This window comes from Magallana gigas, chromosome 8, assembly GCF_963853765.1.
Source record: "Magallana gigas chromosome 8, xbMagGiga1.1, whole genome shotgun sequence".
NCBI classification, from domain to species: domain Eukaryota; kingdom Metazoa; phylum Mollusca; class Bivalvia; order Ostreida; family Ostreidae; genus Magallana; species Magallana gigas.
Window position 1 is genome coordinate 3904557 of NC_088860.1, and position 26003 is coordinate 3930559.

The 26003-nt window shown below is 34.2% G+C and overlaps 2 protein-coding genes across 2 annotated transcripts; both read left to right on the top strand.

The window, feature by feature from the left end:
* The first annotated feature begins 3939 nt into the window (after positions 1-3939).
* On the top strand, positions 3940-16731 carry LOC105327206 (solute carrier family 23 member 2). Its single transcript, XM_034473197.2, has 12 exons — positions 3940-4047; positions 5805-6055; positions 8088-8245; positions 9028-9119; positions 10457-10515; positions 13099-13280; positions 13444-13721; positions 13818-14071; positions 14269-14425; positions 14947-15063; positions 15264-15359; positions 15809-16731. The coding sequence occupies exons 2-12, from the start codon at positions 5873-5875 to the stop codon at positions 16039-16041; spliced, it is 1809 nt and encodes a 602-aa protein (XP_034329088.2). The 5' UTR covers positions 3940-4047; positions 5805-5872; the 3' UTR covers positions 16042-16731.
* Positions 16732-19283: 2552 nt separating this feature from the next.
* LOC117690091 (solute carrier family 23 member 2) lies at positions 19284-25821 on the top strand. The gene is made up of 11 exons (XM_034473196.2): positions 19284-19665; positions 20489-20646; positions 20954-21045; positions 21454-21512; positions 21778-21959; positions 22125-22402; positions 22521-22774; positions 22887-23043; positions 24138-24254; positions 24975-25070; positions 25436-25821. The coding sequence occupies exons 1-11, from the start codon at positions 19477-19479 to the stop codon at positions 25669-25671; spliced, it is 1818 nt and encodes a 605-aa protein (XP_034329087.2). The 5' UTR covers positions 19284-19476; the 3' UTR covers positions 25672-25821.
* The last annotated feature ends 182 nt before the right edge of the window (positions 25822-26003 follow it).

Sequence of the window (26003 nt, forward strand, 5' to 3'; positions counted from 1 at the left end):
ACCTGATTGAAAAGGGGAAAAATAGAGAAGTGTTCTACTGACCCAACATTATAGTGTTTTCCTTTCGCTTCATAGTCACTCGAGCGCGGGGGAATATAAGAATCAATGCGGCATGTAGCATGGGCAAGCGTGAAACTCTGTGTATTCAAGAACTATAGAACCATTTTAACAAGACCTTGGACTTTAAGTAGAACGTGAATATCTATTTCTTGCGTAAAAACAAGTTTAAAATGTCGCTGGTTTCAAGCAAAATATACACCGATTGCGTAGTCTCATTGGCTCAAAAGCCAGACAAATCTTGTTGATTTCAAAGAGCAATGGCTGAGTGACCTTCAATGAAATAGACAGGTCTACGTCACATTGCTGTTTGACGCCAATTGCCCAAAGTCCAAGCTCCTGTTTAAATGGCTCTAATATTATTTGTATTTATCTGACTACAGACATGAAATAACTCATCTTCGCTAGCCAAGGGTTTTCGGTCCACTTTGCTCCCCATAAATTTATGGGGAGCAAAGTGGACCGAAAACCCTTGGCTAGCGAAGATGGAAATAACTTTAAAGGAGCATGGTTACGATTTTGGTCAAAAATGTTTTTCTGATTTTAATGTTTACAATGTTACATTGCTTCAGTAAGACATTTTTATTAGGCAACCAAAATATGAGTGTCATTCGTTGAACTATACGCGAGTTACAGAGCTTACAATTCTTTGCTATGTTTACAAAGATTTTGTTTACATTTTGATTGTGAAAGTGAAAATTCCAGTTTTAGACCTAAAACGAATGTGTTAAACGTTAGAAACTGTGTATTCATGCTTAAAATGAATAATGGGATAGACATATCAGTTTGAAAAGTATATTGAACCTATGTAAACAAGAGGCCCATGGGGCCACATCGCTCACCTGAGCAACAATTGGCGTTCAAAAGATATTGTGCCATATGGTCCCTCGGTAGAATAACAAAAAATAAATATTGTCAAGTATTCGAATTTTACAATTATTTTTGCACACATGTAATCTTTGACATTGTACCTTCATGAAATACTATTTTTTACCAGAATAAGAAAATCCTACGCAAGATATAAAACTAAACATTTGGTAGGGGTACACTGTTAAGTTGTTAACTTCCAATTCCCTATATTTTCGTTCTGCCCCCCCCCCCCCCACACACTTTGTAAAGCGATCAAAATATATGAGAGCATATAGGTACATTTGTTTCATCAACTACTTACTTGTTATTGTATTTAAAAAAAATATATAATAGTTATTGTATTTTATTTTAAAAAATCCTTCATGTATAGATGTGAAGAAGAAAATTGTACCTCAATGTGCTCAATTCCTCAAATTAAAACATTCAAAAATTTAATTTGTTTTCCATTATAATTAAATGACTGTTATTTACCTCGCGTACAAACCAGGATAATTTTCCGCTGTGATATTTTCTTAGGAATAGCGATAATTATTTTATCCCCATAACAGAAATGTGTCAAAACTATGGAAACTGTTTTAAAGATGTCGTTTTTATTTACTCGTGTCTGAAAAACTATCAAAATTGATGTAGATTTCACATTATTTATTGTATAATGAGGGGACCCCAGAGAGTAGGTATATACAGAATATCATTCTTTTATTTTTTTTGTACAAGTATTTAACATACTCTAATTCATATAGAATTTCTAATGTTCAACCAAAATTTCAGCGTCAATCGTAGAATTATAAGCAAGATACAGAGCTCACAGTTTCCCTAGGTTTGAGTCATATTTTGTTGACATGACTTTATTACATTCAGCTTAAGATTTTTAACTTGGTATTTCCTATTCAGCATTTAAAATGGAAAAAAAGAATGGCCTAAGATTTTCAATTCTTTTATTCACTCAAGGCCAGTTCATTGGTATTTAAGGTTCAAAATCAGTTTATACAAATGTACACAAACACAGTCAAGGATCACATGTACAGTAGGAGTAATAATGACGAAAAAAGGTTAAGTTTACAATACAATAAGTTGTTAAAATTGGTTTCTGGAAGAACAGACTTTGAAAATTTTCTTAATAAATATTGACAAATTTTTTACTTTTTTAATCTTTAGTTTTTAAGATCTGTGTACAAACATAGAATTGTGAGCAAATCTCTGTATCTTAATTGCTTATAATTCGAAGCTTAACACTCAAATATGGTTAGTAAATAGAAATTGTAAACAATTAAACACAAGAAACATGCATGCACTATAACAAATAAAGAACACAATTTATTTTTTCGAAATGAATCATATATACACATGTATATATACCTACATATTTCCTTCAGCGATATCAAACTCTATTTAAACTGAATAAACTCGAGAAAATGCAGAGCATCGATCTCAACAAAACCTATTGCATTAATCTACCATTACGCAAAAGATAATGCCGAATTACCGATAGAATGAATTGTATTTCAGTACTTTTTTGATACATCAGATTTTGCTTAATTTGCGCAGGTAAAGAGTTAACTGTTTGATCTACCGAAGTCTCTGTTTGAATTGATACGTAAAAATCACGAAATACGAGAGTTCCCAGGTTAAATTACAAAGCATAAATAATGAATACGAAACGAAAATCAGTCCTAGCTAACACCAACGTCATGTGTGAAATCTGTCAACGCATTGAAATATTTAGCCTCAATTTACTTCACAAAATCGGCACCAATATATTTTGCATGTTTCAAAAATTTCCCTTCATACACGAACTGTTGCATAAACAAGCAAATTCATTATAGTCAGATCGACCCTTTTTCGTATAATGTCATGGCTGCTTTAAACAAAGAACCTCGTTTTAGAAGTATGGAATACGAGTCTTGGTAAAATGGGTATGCAAACCCGGGCCGTGGCAAAATAAAAGCCGGGGTAGATCGGCAATCGTCAATTCCAAATACGCATTATTTTGCGGCAATATTTACAGCGAATACAAACATAACTGGTCCATCAAATATCCTGAAATTTTAATGAGATTGGCAGATTAATAACTGCCAATCTTTTGTTTTGACCAGGCCAAGTCTTGCCTACCCATTTTACCGGATGCCGAACCGAACCAAAGCTGAAACACGCCTTTCCTTTATCATTATTTTCGTAATAACTCAGATTTGAAACTGAATTAGACCTTAATTTTTGCAATTTATATTTTCTTCCCATAAGGATAATTTATGCTAAACTACGTTGAATTTGCCTCGGTAGTTCTTGAGAAGAAGATTTTTAAAAATGCACCCCCCTTTTTCTACAGTTTCAAGGTTTTCTCCGCTTTGAATACAGATCGTACTTTTATTTCTGCAATTTATATTCGCCATCCCATAAGGATGCTTTGTGCCAAATTTGGTTGAAATTGGATAAGCGGTTTTAGAGAAGAAGTTCAAAATGTAAAAAGTTTACAGACGGACGGACGGACGGACGGACAGACAGACGGACAGACGGACAAAATGTGATCAGAATAGCTCACTTGAGCTTTCAGCTCAGGTGAGCTAACAAAAAACAGGGCACGAGCCTTTGTTTACATGAGAAAGAATTGTGAGCCCTGTATCCTGCTTATAACTCTATGCCTTACTCTAAAATTTCATTTGATCATTTAAAATGCATTTCTAAAACATCGCAAATAATAAAAACAGAAAAATAGAATTTGACCAAAATCGTGATCATGCCCCGTTAAATTCTAATTCGTTTCTCCTTTGTGCCAGTTTCTCTGTTGCTATATTTAGACAACAATCACAATCACGTGACACTCACATCAATGTCAAAAACAACTCGGCTCGCATGTTTGCACGTGTGGTTCTGGATTAATGATTTCAGTATCGAAAGGATGAAATTTCCTCGGCTTTTTTTCGGCCATCTTCTTTTAAAATTTCATTTCGAAGTTATGTAACTGTGTTCATTTGTAATATGTTATAATCGATAAGATATCCCCAATTGCTTAGCTAAAAAGGTATGCGTTCTGTGAAATTCCTTTTTTATCAACCCAAGTAGCTAAATAAGTTACGTACATATCAGTTCACTGACCCTATTTCAGATACCTAGCACTGATTCAAGGTAAGATTCTGGATTTCTTCAGGTTTTGTCTTAATTTGAGATCGGTACAAAGAGGAGGGTTGATTCAAAAGTAATGTCACAGATGCGATACAATCTTTAAAACTCGACATAAATTCGTACTTTAAAGTATTTAACAATTATTTTTAAGATATACTCAACGCAGTTTAGTTATAACTTAGGTAAATAACAATTTGAAAAGTGCGTCTTTAATAATTTTTCATTTCTTTATTTTCATTAGGCTCCATGTCACACAATGAAATTTGACAAACGTACAAAGTGAAACTAATGCATGATAAATGTAGTAAATTTGATGCAATATCATTATGTATTTTCTTATCAATATTATTTTTGTAAATATAATGCATACATGCACATCACAAGTTACAAGTATTTTTGTGAGGCCACTATATAAAACTTCTTCTAATTTTAAAACAACTCTTTCTAATTTTTAAACAAACTTTTTGACATTCTGGACATTGTCTTAAGAGGGTTCGTTTTGATTTCGCCATTTTAAGACTGTTTTGATGTTCTTTTGAAGAAGAGCTGTATATAAAAATATTAGAAAATACCAAAATATCTTCAGTAAATAATAGTATATAGCCTATTAATTACTGTCTTAAAATCTAAGGTAGATCTGATATTTATTTTGTTGAGCCTCCTTGATATAAAGAAATTCAGTTTTTGACGTTATATTCTTTTCTAGGATCATTTTAAGATATAATAAAATAGTGTTAGATCTCCTGTTTTGAAAAGAAAATTTAAAAAATTGCACACATTTGAGTGAAAATATTCGGTTTATGTCGAAATAAACACTATTCCCTGTATTGCACTTATTCTGCTCCAAAGTTCAAAAAGTTTGAAACAGGAAGTATGTGCAGGGGATCAGAAAGACATGCCGTAACTTACAACGAAAACAAAACCCCACAGGTATTTCTGTCGATCTTACAAACTCACAGCTAGTTGCAAATGAGATAGTGCATGTTTATCTTTTTTTTAAAAGCATGGCTTGCACATAACCAGAAGACATAAAAATGGTTTGTTTTCTTTTTAAACAAAATCTTATATCATTGTCTCCTAATGTAAAACGACTACCACCATTAGCACACAATGCGTTGATCCAGTTAAGGTAAATTAAAGTGAATTAAAGTTAGAGAGAACATCTTCATGTACACATATTTAAAATCAGTTGAAGCAATACTGAATTCGTAATTAAAAATCACCAACCGGGAGATAGTTGATTGGTTCCAGTTGATATAAGGTAATTTGCAGTAGTGAACAGTTTCCACCACGAGCCTCTGTATATGGTTAGTCGGTGGGACGTTTCTTCAACTTCACCGGAATAACGGCAAATTGATATTCAAAATATGCCTATTTCTTATCTGAAAAGTAAGGGGAAATTGGGTAATTTTGATGTTTTTTCGAAAAAAGAAAAGAACGTTAAGGTTCACCTATTTCAAAAGTAAATATTTGTTATCAAAATATGCCTATTTCTCATTTGAAAAGTAAGGGGAAGTTGGGTAATTTTGATGTTTTTTTCGAAAAAAGAAAAGAACGTTAAGGTTTCACCTATTTCAAAAGTAAATATTTGTTATCAAAATATGCCTATTTCTCATTTGAAAAGTAAGGGGAAGTTGGATAATATTGATGTTTTTTCGAAAAAAGAAAAAAAACGTTAACGTTTCACCTATTCCAAAAGTAAATATTTGTTATCTTAAATCAGCCGTGAACGAACTTTACAAATCCCCACTGTGTCACAGTTCATCTCAGGAATCGACGATTGAAAGACAGAGAGAGATAGGTGCCCGTTCCAATTAGGCTATACACGATGTCCGACCCGGATTCAGTAGGGGAACATTCAGATAAGAAGGTCAGCCAGGTGACCGACCCCCAGGATCTACCGGGGGACGAGGCAGGGGGAGCGGAGGGTGTGGTTGAAGGGGGTCAAAATGTCTTCTACTCCGTGGACTCGGTGCCGCCTATTTACTTGATGGTTCTTTTCGGACTACAGGTAAACTTTTACATAATGTTTTATATTACTCTTTGTACGATTTTTAAAAAATTTAAATAGCTGGCTCAAAAAAAGGCATTTACAAAAGATCAAAATATAAATGTCTTATACTAATTTTGAAAATAAGTAATGATAGCTTAAGAACACTTGTTTAATTTATCATGCATCAATTAGTGTGGGGCTTGGCAAAAACAGATGTATAAAGTGTCAAATGCAATAGTAAAGCCTAAATAGATTTTTTTCTGTCAGCATGGATCACTGTTTTTCGTGGAAGATGTTTCTGAATGTTAGTTTGCCATTGACATGTAGAAGAATGTCACTCTTGAGTAATCATATTGCTGACTTTTAATAAGCCATGACACGCTGTCCTTTGTCATTTTTTTTTTCATACTCAACCATTGGCAAAATTGGTAGTCTGTAAATCCTGATCATAATTTTGTATTTGGTATGTAAAATTGTAAAATTTATTTAAAACATTTTACCATCTATATAATACCAGAACTGCAACACAATAAGACTAGAATTACAATCGAAATACAATAGACGGTCTACATTTAAACCTGAAAATAAGTAAACAGTCTACATTGGAACCTGTAAATAGATAAACGTCAGACTACGTTAGAACTTGTAAATAAGTAAACAGTCTACATTGGAATTTGTAAATAAGCACAAAAACCCAATATGACAGCTGTGCACCTTTGAATATAGTTTATACTAAGTTATAGCCTAGAGACTGAACCTGTAAATAAGTAAACAGTCTACAGTAGAACCTGTAAATGAGTTAACAGTCTACAGTAGAACTTGTAAATAAGTAAACAATCTACAGAAGAACCTGTAAATAAGTTAACAGTCTACAATAGAACCTGTAAAAAAGTTAACAGTCTACATTAGAACCTGTAAATAAGTAAACAGTCTACAGTAGAACCTGTAAATAAGTTAACAGTCTACATTAGAAGTTGTAAATAAGTTAACAGTCTACAGTAGAACCTGTAAATAAGTTAACAGTCTACATTAGAACCTGTAAATAAGTAAACAGTCTACAGAAGAACCTGTAAATAAGTTAACAGTCTACATTAGAAGTTGTAAATAAGTTAACAGTCTACAGTAGAACCTGTAAATAAGTAAACAGTCTACAGTAGAACCCGTAAATAAGTTAACAGTCTACATTAGAACCTGTAAATAAATAAACAGTCTACATTAGAACCTGTAAATAAGTAAACAGTATACATTAGAACTTGTAAATAAGTAAACAGTCTACATTAGAATTTGTAAATAAGCACAAAAACCCAATATGACAGCTGTGCACCTTTAAATATATTTTATACTTAATTATAGCCTAGAGACTATAAACAAATAATTTGTTTTTAAAGTATCTAAATTAACTGTTTTATGATATAATGAAAGCAAGCAAAAACAATACATGTATTTTAAACTTAATACCAGTGGAAATTAAAAACACGAACAAGAGGTTAGTTGTTTTGTTAAAAGCTCACTTCTTTTAAAAAAAAAACCTTACGTCTATCGTCGCTTTCCTTTTTTACTAATGCAATAACATGCACTCATCCTTTCAGGTAACAGCATGTGTGATAGAATATTTTTATGACAAGGTTACGGACTTGCATTTTTTTCTGAAACGTTCGAATGTTATCTTTTAAAAAAAATAACATTTCCAAGCTTTTGTTGTTTAAATTCTGTTCTTTAAAATTAACTTTGACAAATATATAGACAGGAGACCCACTCTATAGCATAATCACACTATGGAAGTTGTGAAAAAATCATTGCATGGCTGAAGATTTTGGAATATGTGCCGCACACCAGATCTTATCATAATTGAATTTAAAACTGTGTTTTAAATCAATATTTTTTTTGAATTCACATCGCTAAAAGGAAGGTTTTTTGTACTTTTTAAAACTTTTATTTTTCATCTCTGTTCGTTGTGACATAATCTATGCGTTTTACCCACCTAATTCAGCAACCTTACATTATAGAGGACTGTCTCTTACAAGTCACATATGATAATTCGTGTTTTCAGCAAGCTTTGATGACCCTGGGTGGGACTTTGTCTCTCCCCTTTATCTTGGCGTCATTGTTCTGTCCAGAAAACGAGAACGAAGTGCGCGCGCAGCTCCTTAGTATCACGATGTTTATGTGCGGGATCGCTACCATTCTACAGTGTGTCCTTGGTGTAAGGTATACGAAGTTACTATTATACTACAGTAATAAACTGTATTTTCATATTCACTGACATGTAAAGTGATATAATGTAAAAAGAAATTTGAGTTGAATTAAGCAAGCATAATTCTATTTCCGCTGGTTTTTGCCGAGATAATTTGTGCTCAGACTAGAGATACATTGTATTCCTGAGGGAAAACTGTTTGAATGAATACGTAACCATATTTTTTATTGCACTTTTCATTTTCTCAAGATTCAATATTCATTTTTATAATTAATTATCATTCACACACATTTGCAATATTTTTAAACACTTTGAATACAATTTTTTCACACAAAGCAAAATATCCCGGTATGTAAATATGTACATATTTCCTCTTGTTGCATCTATTACCAAACCAGATATCTTCAGAACTTATAGATCGTTATATTTTGCGAGGTTCCACATAAAGTCTAATTTATTTTCTTTAGAAATACTGTTAATCGTAAATTTGGAACACTGATCGCCAAATGTTTGCATTGCATGATAATATAAAATTTACTTGAAAACACAGAACATATACGTGAAAAAACAAATGCTTTTGCTTACAGCATGATTACTATACACACCATTATATTGATTAACTAACAATACATAAAATGCATGCAAGTGATAACTGAAGGAATTTTCTTCATTCGCAGAGAAATTATATTTTAAAAAAAAACTCCAATTTTCCCTGATTGTTATCGCTGTGTACATTGATGACAATGCAGATTCATTCCATGTCTGATTTACTAACAAAATATTATCTCCTCGACAGGTTGCCAATCATACAAGGTGGATCCCATACGTTCGTGGCCCCGATAGTTGTGATGATGACTTTGGACCAATTCAAATGTCCAACAGACGAAAGTAGGTCAATATATACCACCCACAATAGACCACCCTTCCCGCGAATAAAAAAAAAAACAAATAAAATAAATGCAGACATTTGAATTAAAATAGCTTTGCGTTTTTAAAGGGACATGGTCGCGATTTGAGCTGAAAATTATTTTTATTTATTTTCAAAACGCTTCATTAAGCATTTTAAGGGGCATGGTCACGATTTTAGTCAAATTCTATTTTTATGTTTTTATTATTTACAATGCTTAAGAATTGCATTTCTAATGATCAAATAAAATTTTAGAGTCATTCGTAGAGTTATAAGCAGGATACAGGGCTCACAATTCTCTGTCATGTAAACATGGCTCGTGTCCTGTTTTTGTTTACATAAGTTCAATATACCAGTAAAAATCTTTTCCCAGCTTATTTGTCTTTTCATTTATTTCAAGCATTTCTAAAAATGTTTCTAACATAAAACACATTCGTTTTAGGTTTAAAACTGAATTTTTACTTCAAAGTTCAAAATGTAAACAAACGCTTTATTTACATAGCGAAGAATTTCAAGCTCTGTAACTCGTTCATAACTCAACAAATGACACTCAAATTTTGGTTCCCTACTAAAAATGCCTTTCTGAAGCATTCTAAATATTAAAATCGGAAAAAAAAATTGTTGACCAAAATCGTGATCATGCCCCTTTAATGCATTTTGGATGGTCAGTCAAATTTTGAATGTCAGTTGTCGAGGCATTTTAAAGATATAGAGCTAACAATTCTTTGTAATGTAAACAAGACTCACTTATCTTATGATATTATTTACAATTTATTGTTAAATAATTTGAAAAAAAAGTTTTATTTAAAGATTGATTTTTCTTCTTGATACCGGGGTAGTTCGTTGTGAACTCAAATAAACAGTACATAGTGTTTATCACATTTAAACCTGTTTGAAGCCTTGTATTTTCTATTCATTAATCAATATGTAAACAAAACCATAATATGAGTTGTTTGTTTCTTTGCACAAAAAATTGTAGACCTTCCATCTTGCTAAGACCTCCACAACTGACACGACCAAGACTTAATTTTTTGTGATTTTTAGAAAATACTTTTTCAAGGACAAAAAAAGATCAAACAATAGAAAAATAAACAGTTCAAATCGTGACCAAGCACCTTTAAGAAAACAACAAAACGGTAAGGGCAAAACCCCAATAAACCTTTGATTCCCTTGGTCAACAGGTTCACTGTTCTTTTTATGGTGAAGCCAGTTTTGTAGTTTGTTTTTTTTAAAGACAAATTCTAAAATTTTACGCTGTTTTCACCTCATGAAAAGCAGCTTGATCATTAAGGTTTGATATAAAAAATCTTTTTTTTAGTAAATGGGTTGCACGGTAACCACAGCCTAGCTATACCCTGGGAGAGGAGGATCAGAGAGGTACAGGGCTATGCTTCACACGGTTTTAGTTCTGTGTTTAGTTTAGATAAGACCTTCATATAAGTGTGAAACTATAAAGCGTTTTACAAGATGTTCGCAAGATTATTTTTTAAAATACATCTTCTTGCTCATTTTCTTTAACTTTAATGACATAGAGGCGTTTAACTGTGATGAAATACTATTCATTGATTTATTTTTTCAATGTAAAGTCATCGATGATTACTATTGATATGATCATGGTAAAGTTGTATCGTTATTCTAATGAGACAACTCTTGTAATTGATAATTTGATTCTTCCGTTTACTTATTTTTATGATGTTAAGAAATTTACCCATTAGGCCAAGCAAACGGCATATCCAAGTAATATAAAGACATGAGAAACACACCGCAGTGTCGTCGGAAGCAAATTGAAAGGGGGGGGGCTAGACTTATCAAAAAAATCTTGAAAAGCAAAAAAGGGTCTTTTGTTATGGTTATGTAAAACTTTACAAATCAAAGTACTGAAGTACTGAAAGCCAGGCTCGTTTGGTGTGTCTTTATATATATTGTGTAGTAAAGACTGAAAATACCTCTCTCTCTCTCTCATGCTTTTAATGTAGGCAAAGCGTCAAAGAGACCAAATTTTGTAAGCAGCTTTAAACAAAAATATGCCTGCTTAGTAGAAAAAAATTTAATAGTTGCTGCCTTGAATTTTGCAAGAAGCGTTATATATTCAAATGTTATATATTCAATCCCCATTTCTTCAACGCGCAGCAAAGTAGTTCATGGAAATTCATGCGCATTGTAATGCATAGTCTTGTTTTTAAAACACGTTATTGATAAGAGAACTAAAAAATAGACAATTCTCTCGATATTAATATAAAGAAACAATATATTATCAAAACCGATTTGGTTTGACTTTTCCTATAGCGTCACGATCATTTCTGTCAGCTACGTCATGCATAAATTATACACGCCGCCGGTGTGAAAACTATATGATTGGTTAACTCCTATTTTTAGGCCGAGTTATCAGTATACACTTATGCAATGCCAGAGCTGAAGGATTTCTCAGAACAGTTCATTTCCCCCCAATATTATTCATTCAAAATCGACTATCCCGTATGTTTAAATTCTGTGCTAAACTCTCACTCTCTCTCTTCTCTCTCTCTCTGTGTAAACGGGCGTTAAACCATAGCCTCAAGCTACGGTCCAGAGTACGGCGTTATAAAAAATATAATATTTAAAAGTTGCATGTGCTAAGCGTTCATTTCATGTAAATACCGTAAATGTATAATGCACATGTATTACCTACTAACTTGCCAGTCAAAGTGATAGGTATGAATTCCTCGATTTCTACACCTTTCGATCGGCAATCGACAGTCAATAAAAGTATTGAACGATGGTGTGAAAGAACGAGACGGAAGTGGAGAGTGCAAGGAGGTTTGTACATGTGCGTCTTCATTAGGCAAGTGTCCGATTCGTTTTTCTTCTGTTGCCCTATCACTTTCGGTGTAAATATATATACTAAAATATCCACAAACCATTTACTGCAGATTTCTTTATTTTACCTGTCTCTGAACCCCCGATCACCCGCTCCATACATGAACATTGGTTTGTTTACATACATAAAAAATACAGTTCTTGATCCGCTTTCTGAGTACGGTTAAAGGTTGTTTAATATGAGAAAGTTTGGGGCGGGTACAGCTACAATTATTAACAGTAGTAAACTAAATGAAGAATTATTTAAATGGATTATTTGCACAAAATGTGGTATGGTATGATGTAAATATTTAAAAAAAATAGTGTTATTTTTATAAGTGGCAAATTGCCGTAAAGTTTTTTTGTACATGTAAGTATTGTATGCACTGTAGCTTTATATTTTCTAACCCAAAATTTATACACAGAGCTACAGCTATATATGTTATGTACCGTATGTATTGTTTTATCACAAGTGTACACTTTCGAAAAATAGCCCAATTTCGACAGTCACGAGTACCCATGTGAATTTTTCATTCTCTGATATGTTGTTGTTCTGTCCGTGCATAATTTAGTCTTAGTTAACCAACAGCCAATCAGCGGTAAGCTGAATCCACCAATAAAAAAACTGTGGTTAAGGTGAGGGTACAATCTCTCACCAGAGGGCGCGTTCCGCAAGCTTCACTAACACGTGTTGAAGCACAGCGTAATACGCCCTCTGGTGAGAGATTGGGTGAGGGTATTGTTTATGTATGACGTAGCTGAAAAAGTTGAACGCGACGCGATCGGAAAAGTCAAACCAAATCGGTTTTAGTAATAACAACATTTTTGACAAAACGTGGCTCTTTGTGTAACTATTTGGTATAGCGGAAGCTTTTACTTTGACGCTGTTTGGTTTTTTGTTTACTTTTGAAGTTGTGCTATTTATAGTAACATAGGCGATTTGCCTGCCTAGAGCCAGGACTCTGCTTTCAACAGAGCCCGGCTAAAAAGTGGGGAGGGGGGGCTAATCCGCCCCCAGCCCCCTAGATCCGACGCCTATCTACCGCGATGATGAGTTAAATATGTCTTGAAAATATTTTCTTTCCTTTATTCTACATCAACTGTGGAATATTACTTAACTTTCAGGTCCAGGGTAACCTGATCCTGGCATCTATCACCCAGGTGGTGGTGGGGGGTCTGGGTCTGATTGGACTGATCCTGAGGTTTGTCGGACCCCTCACCATAGCCCCCACTATATCCCTCATCGGACTGTCCCTCACACACGTGGTATCTGACTTCTGTGACAAACAGTGGGGCATCGCTTTACTGTGAGTTGAACAAAATGCCAGTAAATATTCATGTTCAATGCGAAATTGCAAGTTTCGGAGCTACCATTCATGTTAGCTGCTGGTATGTAGTTCATAGTCGGAACAGAACTGCAGCTACCTTTTAAATATTGCAGTCTTTTCAAGATTTTACTTTTTTTCACAGAACAGTGGCGTTGTTGATATTGTTTTCAAATGTCATGAACAAGGTGCAAGTTCCAGTCCCGTCCTTCTCCTTGAAAAGGAAGTGTCACATGACCACGCTTCCGATCTTCCAGCTATTTCCAGTGGTCCTGACAATTGCCATCGTGTGGCTTTTCTCTTATGTTTTGACTGAGTTGGAAGTGTTCCCAAACAACAGCACAGAACCTTCTTTCCAAGCAAGGACCGACTCCAGACTCGACATTCTGTACGACTCATCGTGGTTCCAATTTCCTCTCCCTCGTAAATAGTTTTATTTTCTGAAATGACGATTTTTGAAATATCGTACTGTTTGCTTTACATATAATATATCTTTATAGTGTTGGGTATTTCCTTCAGTTCCTTTTGGAATGCCGACATTCAGTGCTGCTGGCTATATGGGTATGCTTGCTGCCACTCTGTCATCCATATTTGAATCCGTTGGTGATTATTTTGCCGCTTCTCGCTTTTCTGAAGCACCAGTTCCGCCTCCCCACGCAATAAACAGAGGCATCTTCATAGAAGGCTTTGCAAGTATCATATCTGGTCTAATGGGAGCGGGCCACGCGACAACATCGTACAGTGGAAACATCGGGATCATTGGAATAACAAAAGTAAGCGTAAAACAAGAACTTTATTCTGGCAAAAACGAAGAACTAGTGTGACTTGTCATACACAGATTACGTTTCTGTCAAAATTTGCACATTGTCGAGTCCATATTTTTGCTTTTCTCTGGATTTTTGTAATAGGCACATTCTTGCTTTCTGTCATAAACATATACTAAACGTACTAAACCCCGTTCCAATCATAGATAGCTAGCAGGGCGGTGTTTGTAACAGCCGGAGTCCTGCTGGTTCTGTGGGGTGTGGTGGGGAAGGTTGGAGCTGTCCTGGCCTTGATTCCTGACCCCATTGTTGGAGGGACCCTGCTACTGGGGCTCGGAATGGTGGCCTCTGTAGGTATATCAGGTAGGTCTCTACAGCTCTTTAACAGTATGACAGACCCTAAATAAACCTAAGAAATACGTTACCCTTAATTTGTCAATTCATATCCAAAATAAGAGCAATACCAATTTGATGATTCCAAGCAATACATTAATAAAACAAGCACGTTGAAATTTTAAAATATGCAAACTTAAAGTATAATAGTGTAAATTGGATGAAGTCATTAACTTGATCTATTCAGTCTTGCAATTCTATGAGCTCTATTCCACCCGCAATATTACAATTATCGGCATCTCCTTCTTGATGTCTCTCAATCACATGTCATGCCATATGCATGTTTAATCTCATTTGTAAAGTGTTAAATAATGTTTTAATATCGTCATACAATCAATATATATGATATTGTTACACATTTTTTTGTACCTCAAATGACACAATTATATGTACACTAACAGGATGCTACATATGTACATGTACCTAGAAACCCTTAAACAAAAAAAAATGTAGTTAAAACATTCCAATGTTAAATAATTATATTTTTTCAGTTTTACAGTTTTGTGAGCTGTTCTCTACACGGAATATCACGATAATAGGAGTTTCTTTCTTGATGGGTCTAATGATACCACAATGGCTGATTGAAAACGAGGCTATTGTCAAAACAGGTGTGAGTTCACGGCTTTGTTATACTTTTTCAAACCTTATTTATACACCTGACTAAAGATACATGTAGAACTCCCTAAATGGATTTGTATAAAAAGAATTTCTAAATACAGAAGATTTTGAAATGAATACTTTACTCTTACGCTTTCTTTAAGTGGACTGTTTTTCTGAAATGTATATCATTTAATGCATTTTGACAAAGGTTCTGCGGAACTGGATCAGGTGATCAAGGTGCTATTCGGAACTGCCTCCTTCACGGGAGGTTTCATAGGTTTCGTGCTGGATAACATTGTTCCTGGTGAGTGGCAGTTTGTGTGGATTTTGTCAAAATTATACATATATATTTTCCTTTTGAATAATTGAAGATCATACAAGATTGCACAAGTCTAAACGTCAAACAAAATTCTCTAAATAAAACATTCATTATATTGCTAGCCATATTTTCAAGGGCTGGGTGGTAATGACTTTGTTTATATTTTTGAAACTATCTGAAATAGAGCAGTCTTGTGTAAAATATAGAAATTTATTCAAAAAAGTATATCCATCGGTGACTCCATTGACTTATAAAGAAAACACGTCTATTTCCGCCACATTTGGGTATTCTCTGTGTGAAACATTAGTTTATGGCTAGAAATAGTGGTACCATATCTGTTGGGTTAACACAAATTTCTAACTTGAATTTTTAATAAAAAAAATGAATGGTTAGATGTCATGTGGGGCAAGTATTAAAAAGGTTAATTTTTTCAGGCACCGAGTACGAACGCGGATTAAAACGCTGGGTGGAAGTGAAGGGTTCCCAACAAAAGGGGGACGAGGCGACCCTTTACTCTTTCCCTGTTCTGACGTCAATACTTGAGAGGATGCGGTGCTGCGGTTACTTCCCCCTTTCTCCAACTTTCACCTCGTGTAGGAGACCACGACACTTGAACTATGATGTTAAAAATGAAAACATTGATTTAAAAGACGTGAAAACAGTTTAATGTAAACCCCCCCACTGTGAGACCTTCGCAGTGTAATAAACTTAATTAATTTAAAACAGAATGTAAGAGGGCTGTAAACTTAAATTGAATTTAAAATTCAAGAATTTAATTTGATTTATAAATATTTCAGCGTAATATTTTACATGAATGTAGAACCTGTACAATGATATCGCTATGTGTTATGCAATTGCGATTCACTGGTCTGTAAATAAAAATTATATGTTGCTTTTTTAAATCCTTAAAAGTCAATTTATCTTCGTTATATAGTACTTGTATTCTGTCATATCTGGTCTGATATATATAGAATGTTGTGAACACAAAGAAGAAGAAAAACGTATTTAAGGTTGTATAGGACAACTTCATATTGTGACGTGCTTCCTATCGAAATAAACAGTAAAATCCAAATTCATTCTTTATGTTTTTTCTTTCAAGGTTAGGGTTAGGGTGCAATAGGTTAAAGCGTCGATTGCGAATATGCAAGTCATGCTTTTGAATCCCGTTGGGGCTATCAGAAGCTTTCCAGAAAATTAAGTGCATTTTCTTTTTGCTAATATTGTAAACTTGAAAAATTCTAAACCTGTGAAAGTATTTTTATGATAATGTACTTTTATCTACATTAATATTGCCATGTGCAGGTGCCCCATACAACCTTGGAGTAATCATTATCTTGTTTGCATGTACTAAGGTTTTCAATAATTCAATCTTATCTGAGTTTGTATGTCGGAGACTTAATAGGCCTAATTTACTCTGTACACATACATGTACCTATATCGCTACAAAGTTAATCTATATATATATTTGAGTTTTTTCTCCGTTTTCTCTTAAGTATTGAGTTTCATAGAATTATTTTTAAAAAAAGAACACTTCAAGCGTAAACGTATCTTCAGGCTTGGTTGTTAAAGTACAAAAATCGTTGTATTTAAAGTATCAAAATTTGTCATGATCTACTCAGTACATTAGGAACTGCCTCCTTCACAGGAGATAAAAATAAGTTGAATTGAATATTGGTTGACAATATATCAACATTATACAACTATTGAAAAAAAAATGAGATTAAAACGACTAAAACGGATTGCTCTATAGAATATAAAGAATGTATCACCTCTCAGTCTTACAGTTACGATTTTGTTTCATTTTTTTTTTTTATTGTTTATAATTCATCAGAATTGCTAATGATCAACCAAAATTTGAGTGTCAGTCGTATAGTTTTAAGTAAGATACAGAGCTCATAGTTCTTTGTCATGCAAACAAGGCTCGTGCTCTGTTTATGTTTACATTTGTTCCATATACCGGTAAAAGTTCTTGTTCAAGCTGAATACTCTCTGATTACTCTCTGTTCTAATTCGTTTTTAGTATAAATAAATAGTTCTCAGCGTTTATATCATTCGGTTTTTTTTTTATCTTAAACTGGAATTTTCACTTCAACGTTCAAAACGGAAACAAAAATATGACGTAAGGTTTGTTTACATGTCAGAGAATTATGAGCTCTGTATCTCGCTTATAACACGACAAATGACACTGAAATGTATAAGGAAAATAGTTTTTGACCAAAATTGCGACCATGCCCCTTTAATGAGGAAAAGGGATTTTTAAAAATACATCCCCTTAGGAGATATACAGTGGTATGAACATTGTCATGAACATGTTTTGTACCATAAGTCAAACTCCAAAAAGATTGAATATTTGAACATATTATTTACTTTCTAATGTCATTACAAATAATTGATAACATTCTTCAGATTTCAAGCCAAAAATAAACGCAAAATGATAGGTTTCAGGAGCCATGACTATTAACGAATTACCGTTCAGATCCACCCACACATTTAAATACATGTACTTCATAAACCAACACAAACTAAGAACCCAATGTACTTAAACTTAATTTTTTTTTAATTTATCGAACTCCTATTATTCAAGAGGTTACAACGGTCTTAAAACAAAAATCAACATTGAGCCCTTTTCATGGAAAGTTAAAATTGATGATAGTGTGTAAAAGCAATAATGCCGATCTCTTAGTGTATTACTAAGTTTTGTCCATTTCCACCGGCCTTGTGAATCTAAGTACTTATCATCGCTACCACACGCTTATTATAAATAAGATGGTACTAATTAATAACGAATGTATGCCAGATGTAAATGTGCTCTTCGATATCAACAAATGTATAGATAACATCAGTAGCTACATCAAAGACAAAAATTAATTATCAAATGTAATAAAAAGAATGTATTTATTAGTTTTTTCGTCCGTATTGTTACTATTGGCTACATGACAAGAGACATCGAATAAATTCTGCTCCAATGAAGACCGCAGACAACAACTTGACTGACCTACTGGCCAGCAGCCACAAATTCATTACATACTTACCCTGTTATTTTTATGTGGATAGCATGCCCGTTCTAAAGTTTTAGTTCTGAGGTGATGGCTCAGGTGAGAGGATCACCAACTTTCTTCTTCAATTTCTTGGTCTTAAAGCTGAGGTTTAACTTCAAATTCATGGACTTGTCTCTCATGGATTTAAGTTGAGAACTAAATGGGGGTAATTTCAAATTATTGGTGACGGTGGGACCTGATTTGATTGATGTTCAGGTTATATACATTTCACCTAAGCGCTTAGTTTATCACTCAATGGAATTTTCCTATATCTTAGACTTCTGTGACCGTGAGGTTTTGATTTTCTGGAAGAATGTACGTTACAAATTCCGAACTCCCTTTTTACATACGATCCTGTCATACTATTGTCAGAACAATGGTGTTGTTTCCACTCTTTTAATTATCATCAAAGCGATGCAAATGACTTGGTCTGCCATGTAAATAAAAGTTCACGTGACCAAACCAGTTGACCAGTGAGAATCTTTCTAACCACTTATCAAAGTCATTCTAATAGTTTTTAATATAATAAAAACATACTTTTTATTTTATGACATACAATGTCCTTCGAAAGTGTAATAAATTGTTCTACTATTTTACAGTAAAACATTTATGTTATATCCATCCATGCAAGCATTAAAGTCGTATAATCCGATTAAATGCAATGTATTTTTGCAAAAATATATCTAAAGCAATATGTAGAATTAATCTAATAGGATAAAATAAGTTGGCAACAAATAATTACGTAATTTGATTGTTTTTCTTCTTGTAACTTTACAGATTGACTTCTTCATTTCATTTATTAGCCCATTTGGCAGACAAAATAAAATTGTTGTACTCAAAATTCAGCTGAAATGAAAATACTGTCCCGTCCAGGTACTTTCAGTACTTTGATATTTAGCCATATTTACTGCAAGGCTTCCGGAGGCTTGGTGGCTGCTGGTGAATACAAGCTTTAGCCTGGTATACAAATTCTTATTGTAGCGGAGCTCATCAAAGGAATTGTTCGAATTGACAAGTGAAAGTGAGGGTAAAAGGAAAACAGGTTCCCCTCACAGTTAGCAAGTATGTCTGAACAGGAGTCGGCAGGTGAAAAGTCAGAGACGATGCCCCAGCAAGTGACGGACCCTCAGGACCCGCCGGGGGGTGGGGCAGGGCAAGTGGAGGGCGTGGTTGAAGGGGTCATGGATCAAACTGTTTTCTACCCTGTGGATACAGTGCCTCCCGTCAACCTTATGATTTTGTTTGGACTACAGGTAATTTCTTACATGTTTTATAAAGACAGCATTTATACCGTTAATATTCTGTTATATCTGTAAATTAACGCAAATTATGTAAGAAAGTTTGATATTAAAGAACAGAACAGTTGGCAATTGCAAATACTATCGAATCCAGTAAAAATTAAAGAAAGTTATATGCATGTACGAAATTTGAAAGCAAAGGCATTTATAACTCATCAAATGTTAGGTAATCTTGCGAACCAAAACGAAAGACCTATATATGGTAGATGCGGTCAGATGTAACAGAGATGTTTATAAGATATTCAATCAGGTGTTAAAATGAAATGAGGTCGTCCTGTTTATGCATGGATCGTTGCTCTCGTCTGTATGTCAGAAAAAGTGAATGTAATTTGCTACAAGGAGAGACTGTCACTTGTTATTATTAGATTTGCTGACCTCTACTGAGGAATGTTTGCCAGGGATCTTTATGTAACATTGTAACTGACTATGAAAAGTATAAACAGCTCTAATGATGGAATCAATATTGTATGCTAGTTCTTTTTATTATACTTTCATGTTAAATACTGAAATCTGATTGGTTTAGACGCAGTTGATAATCCGTTCTATTACCCTCAGCGTTAGCAACACACTTAGCAACGGGTAACACAACGAATTGTTACATGCGCTTAAATCATGCGCGTACGGTTCGCCGTAGAATTCAAGTCATTTCTATATAAAAGTAGTAAAAAAATACTCTAAAATTAAGACATTCAGTATAATGAAATAAATAGTGCCTGTTTGGGAGGGTAACAGTTGAAATTGAAACCCCTCGAAAACCATTGTTTTCCTTGGATTTCAGCAAGCTTTGATGACCCTTGGTGGAACTATGTCACTCCCTTTTATCTTGGCTTCATTGTTCTGTCCAGAAAACGAGAACGAAGTGCGCGCGCAGCTTTTCAGTATCACGATGTTCATGTGTGGTGTCGCTACTATCCTACAGTGTGTCCTTGGTGTGAGGTATCATCAACAATTTTATGGCATTATCACTGTCTTCTATAAACTGTAAAGATTTGAACAATTCTAAAAACAAGACATATAAAAGTTTACACAATTGATAATATGTAAAACCATCTTATTTATATCTTAATGAATCAACAAACGAATTTTCATTTTCGATTGATTAAATCCCTTGTATAAATTGACTATATATTAAATCATGTAAAGTAATGTCTTCTCAAACATAGAATCAAAAAGTGCTTTTTTTCTTAACTTAAGAATCATGAATACCATAATCTGATTACCTAGCAATATGTTTCTTCGGCAGGTTGCCGATCATCCAAGGCGGATCTCATGTTTTTGTGGCCCCGATAGTTGTGATGATGACTTTGGACCGATTCAAATGTCCAACAGAGGAAAGTAGGTCAAGAACCATCCTATGCACTCATACACATGTCAAGACAGATGTCCAGTAAGAATGTTTACTACCATTAATAAAACCATGAACTCAATTCGACAAACTCGGGAATTACCTTCTATAAGCCCACCCACCCGTCAATATTTGTTCCAGCATTAATACCATAGACACTTTTAGTAACGAAAAGCTGTGAACGTATAGAAAATTAATTAAAGAATATATTATATGAAACTTTCGAGTAAACCTCAATAAACTGGGTTATAGGTAAGACCCCTTTGATTGTCAATGCATCATAGTGCATAAAGTGAAGTCTATATCAATTCCATTTCAATTCGACATTGTTTTTTTTAAACTTGAACATCTATTATCTTGTAAAAAGTAGAGAGTATATTCCACTTTTCTCTTTTTAGTGAACGGTTTGCACGGAAACAATAGTTTATTCATTCCCTGGGAGAGGAGGATGAGAGAGGTACACACATTTTATGATTCTTACACCTGTTAAAAAAAACCGTTTGTCCCAATCGTGTGAAACGGTAATACTTTTTTAAAATTCTTTACCCCTTAAAATCACAGATCATAACTTAAAAAAAAGATAAAAATCTGATGGATTGCTGACTCCTTCGTTAACCAATCGTAAAACTGTAAGGCATGTCTGATGGGCAATTTGTTGCCCCCCCCCCCCCCCCCCCAGCCTCCTATGAAAACGTGATATTTATACTTGAAAGTACTTTCAGGTCCAGGGTAACTTGATCCTGGCATCTATCACCCAGGTGGTGGTGGGGGGCCTGGGTCTGATTGGACTGATCCTGAGGTTTGTCGGACCCCTCACCATAGCGCCTACTGTGTCACTAATTGGACTGTCCCTCACACACGTGGTCTCTGAGTTTTGTGAAAAGCAATGGGGTATTTCTCTACTGTGAGTATACATATTTCAAACATATTTCCGAACTATTTCTTACATTAGGTAATTAAATGATAGATCATTTACTTTATTTCTTTGTTTCATTGTAACAAATATAAAAAAGACAATGACATTAAAAAAAATATATACCATGCTAGATCTTTTATCTTTTTTTTACAGAACAGTTGCGTTGTTGCTACTGTTTTCAAATGTTATTCACAAGGTGCAACTTCCGGTTCCGGCCTTTTCTTTGAAGATGAAATGTCATTTGACGAAGCTTCCGATATTCCAGCTTTTTCCAGTTGTGATAACGATTTCCATCATGTGGGTTTTCTCTTTTGTTTTGACCGAGTTGGACGTTTTTCCAAACAACAGCACAGAACCTTCTTTCCGTGCAAGAACCGATTCTAGAGTCGACATTTTGTACGATGCTGCTTGGTTCCAGTTTCCTCTTCCTCGTACATAGTTTTCATTGATAAAAACACGACTTAAGATGCATTCTTCATATGCTTTACCGTTTTAATGCGACATATGTACATTAAGACTGTCAATGGTTTACTTTTTTTTTTACTTCAGTTCCATTTGGAATGCCGACATTCAGTGCTGCAGGGTACATGGGTATGCTTGCTGCCACTGTGGTATCCATTTTTGAATCCGTTGGTGATTATTTCACAGCTGCTCGCTTCTCTGAGGCGCCGGTGCCACCCGTCCACGCAATAAACAGAGGTATCTTCATAGAAGGTTTTGCAAGCATTATATCTGGTCTGATGGGAGCGGGCCACGCGACAACATCGTACAGTGGAAATATCGGGATCATTGGAATAACAAAAGTAAGCATCTTGATAAAATTTAATGCCTTAACAAAATCTGAGTCTGTATGGGATGACTTAACACCTTGTTTTTTGTCTTTTAAACAACTGGTGCTTCTTTTCATTCCACTAGATAGCTAGCAGGGCGGTGTTTGTAACAGCCGGAGCCATGTTGGTTCTGTGGGGTGTGGTGGGGAAGGTTGGAGCTGTCCTCGCCCTTATTCCTGACCCCATTGTTGGAGGGACTCTGCTACTGGGGCTCGGAATGGTGGCCTCTGTAGGTATATCAGGTAGGTCTCTACAGCTCTTTAACAATATGACAGACCATGAGAAATACGTTACCGTTAATTTGTCAATTCATATCTAAGATAATAGCAAAACCAGTTTGATGATTCCAAGAAATACATTAATAAGATAAACAAGTTAGAATTTTAAAACATACAAAAGTGTAGCAGTATAAATTGGATGAAGTCATTAAGGTATACGTTTACTCAGAATGAAAAAAAATTCCACTGATGATAATGAAAAACCATCTATTGTGTGTTAAAGACCTATCATTGTAGTGCTATTTTTCACTTTCAAAAAAGTAGGTCAATGACCTACTTTTTGAGATAATGGCCACTGAATATTTTTTGAAAATATAAGAAAAGTCCCTCAAAATTTTATACCATGATTGACATTTTCTTAATTGTGAAAATAATACAAATTGCTTAACTCTTTTAAAAATGAAATACAGTTTATGAATGGCAGTGACACTGAACAGACTCAAAGCATTAAGTTTTCATCCACAATTTTTTTGAATATTCCAGTCTGAATTTCCTCTATCAGTTTTCAGATTCCTACACTTTTTTGATTCAATTTTACAAAAAGTTGAATGATGATAATACTAAAACATTTATAGCTTTAAACTAGGCATATTGACCTTACTCTGCTGGTATAAAAGTTATATGAGGTCAATGATCAAAATTTTGAGATATGGTGTCTTTTATCGTTTTTAAGCATTTTTCAATATTTTTGTAGTGTGTGCCATTCAAATATCTAAATGAAAAAGTGAGATAAAACCAACAGAAAATATGCAAAATTATGTGCATTAACAAATAAAATCTTAACTTTGAATATTACAGTACTACCAAAAATATTTAAGTGAAATACAAAATCTGAAAATGTTAGTCCGAATTTCCTCTGTTTTACTAAAAGTCCAACTTTGTTTGAGCCTAATTCCATGATATAGTAAAAATATCGAATGGTTTGTCAATAATAATTCATTTCATAAATACTTTTAGTGTTTAGAACAAATTTTACTCATGACATTGAACTTTTAAACAATCCGGATTTTGAGAACTCAAACCCTGAGTAAATGACGTCCTTAACTTGATGTATTTAGTCTTACAGTTCTGTGAGCTCTATTCCACTCGCAATATTACAATTATCGGCATCTCCTTCTTGATGGGTCTTATGCTACCAGAATGGCTGAGTGAAAACGAGGATTTTGTCAAAACAGGTATAAATCACTGATTTATGTACCCTAATCTATATTATATAAATAGTGCCTGTTCAGGAGCGTAAGAGTTGAAATTGACACCCCGAGAAAACTATTGTCAACCGACGCGAAGCGGAGGTTGACAATGGTTTTCGAGGGGTGTCAATTTCAACTCTTACCCTCCTGAACGGGCACTTTTTATTGTATTATACTGAATGTCTTAATTTTAAAGAAAACTTTACCACTTTTATATATGAATGACGTTAATTCTTTGGCGAACCGTACGCGCATAGTTTTCGCGCATGTAACAATTCGTTGTGTTACCCGTTGCTAAGTGTGTTGCTAACGCTGAGGGCAATAGAACGGATTATCAACTGCGTCTAAGCCAATCAGATTTCAGTATTTAACATGAAAATATAATAACACCAAATGGTATGCATTATCAGTACAAGGTATCAATTTGGAATTTATACTGTCACCTCCTCCTCATCTTAACAGATTTTCTGGAAACACTAGAAGGCCCTTTTTAGTTAAAAAAGAAGTTGACAATAATACTAAAGGAATACAAATTAACACGAAAGAGCAAGACTGGTGGCATTTCTTTCTTGCATTGTACACTTACAGTCGATTATTTTTGGAATTGAATTACTTTTATGCTCTCATAAGTAATAAGGACCCAGTAAAACTAAACACTGTAATTAAAATATATAATTTCTTCCGTTCTTATGCATTTTGACAAAGGTTCTGCGGACTTGGATCAGGTGATCAAGGTGCTATTCGGAACCGCCTCCTTCACGGGAGGTTTCATAGGTTTCATGCTGGATAACATTGTTCCTGGTGAGTGGCAGTTTGTGTGGATTTTGTTTGATACTAGCACAATTAAAACCAAAATTTTAACACTGTGTTCGCTCCAAGAAGCATATCCTTGTATTTTGCTAATAAATCTTATCCAAACAACTTTTACTAGGTTATTGGGATGCTTTTATTTAGTACATTGCAAATAAATGTAAACTCGCAGACTGGCGAATTATTCACGAAACCGATATGTTTACTGGTAAATACTTTCAGGCAATTTTTGCAAGTGTTAAATAAAAGACATTTCTCAACAAAATATTACTGATTTCGAGACAATGATCATATGTAAGAAAAATTGTTATCGACGTTAAATCGACGATTTATGTTGCATTTCATAATAATTCTAGGCACTGCATATGAACGAGGGTTAAAACGTTGGGTGGAGGTAAAGAGTCCTTCCCAGAGAGGGGACGAGGCGACCCTGTACTGTATCCCCGCCATCAGGGCCCGCATGGAAAAGCTGCGCTGCTGCAGTTATTTCCCCCTTTCACCAACTTTTACCCCCGGTAGAGGGAAACGAGGCTTGAAGAACCACGGTGTTAAAAATGAAAGCTTTGATTTAAAGGAAGTGAAAACAGTTTAAGTTACCCTACCGCCTTGAATTCATTAATGGACTTGAAATATACTCACATTTGTTTATACAGCTAGTAAAACTATAGTGTCAACAATAATTGTTGTTTATAAATATAAAAGTGGGTATGTCACTACAATAAATAATTATATAGCATGTTTTGTTATCATTTTCAATAGTAAGCAAGATACCTACTTCCAAAAAATTACAAAAATGACTTTCGCAGAGAGTCAGTTTTCGTGGATTCTTCTAGAGTACTAAATATGTTCTAATAATAATAATTTAACTGGAAATTAATAAATCACAATTTGAGAATTTCAATATTAAAAGAATAAAAGTCAGAA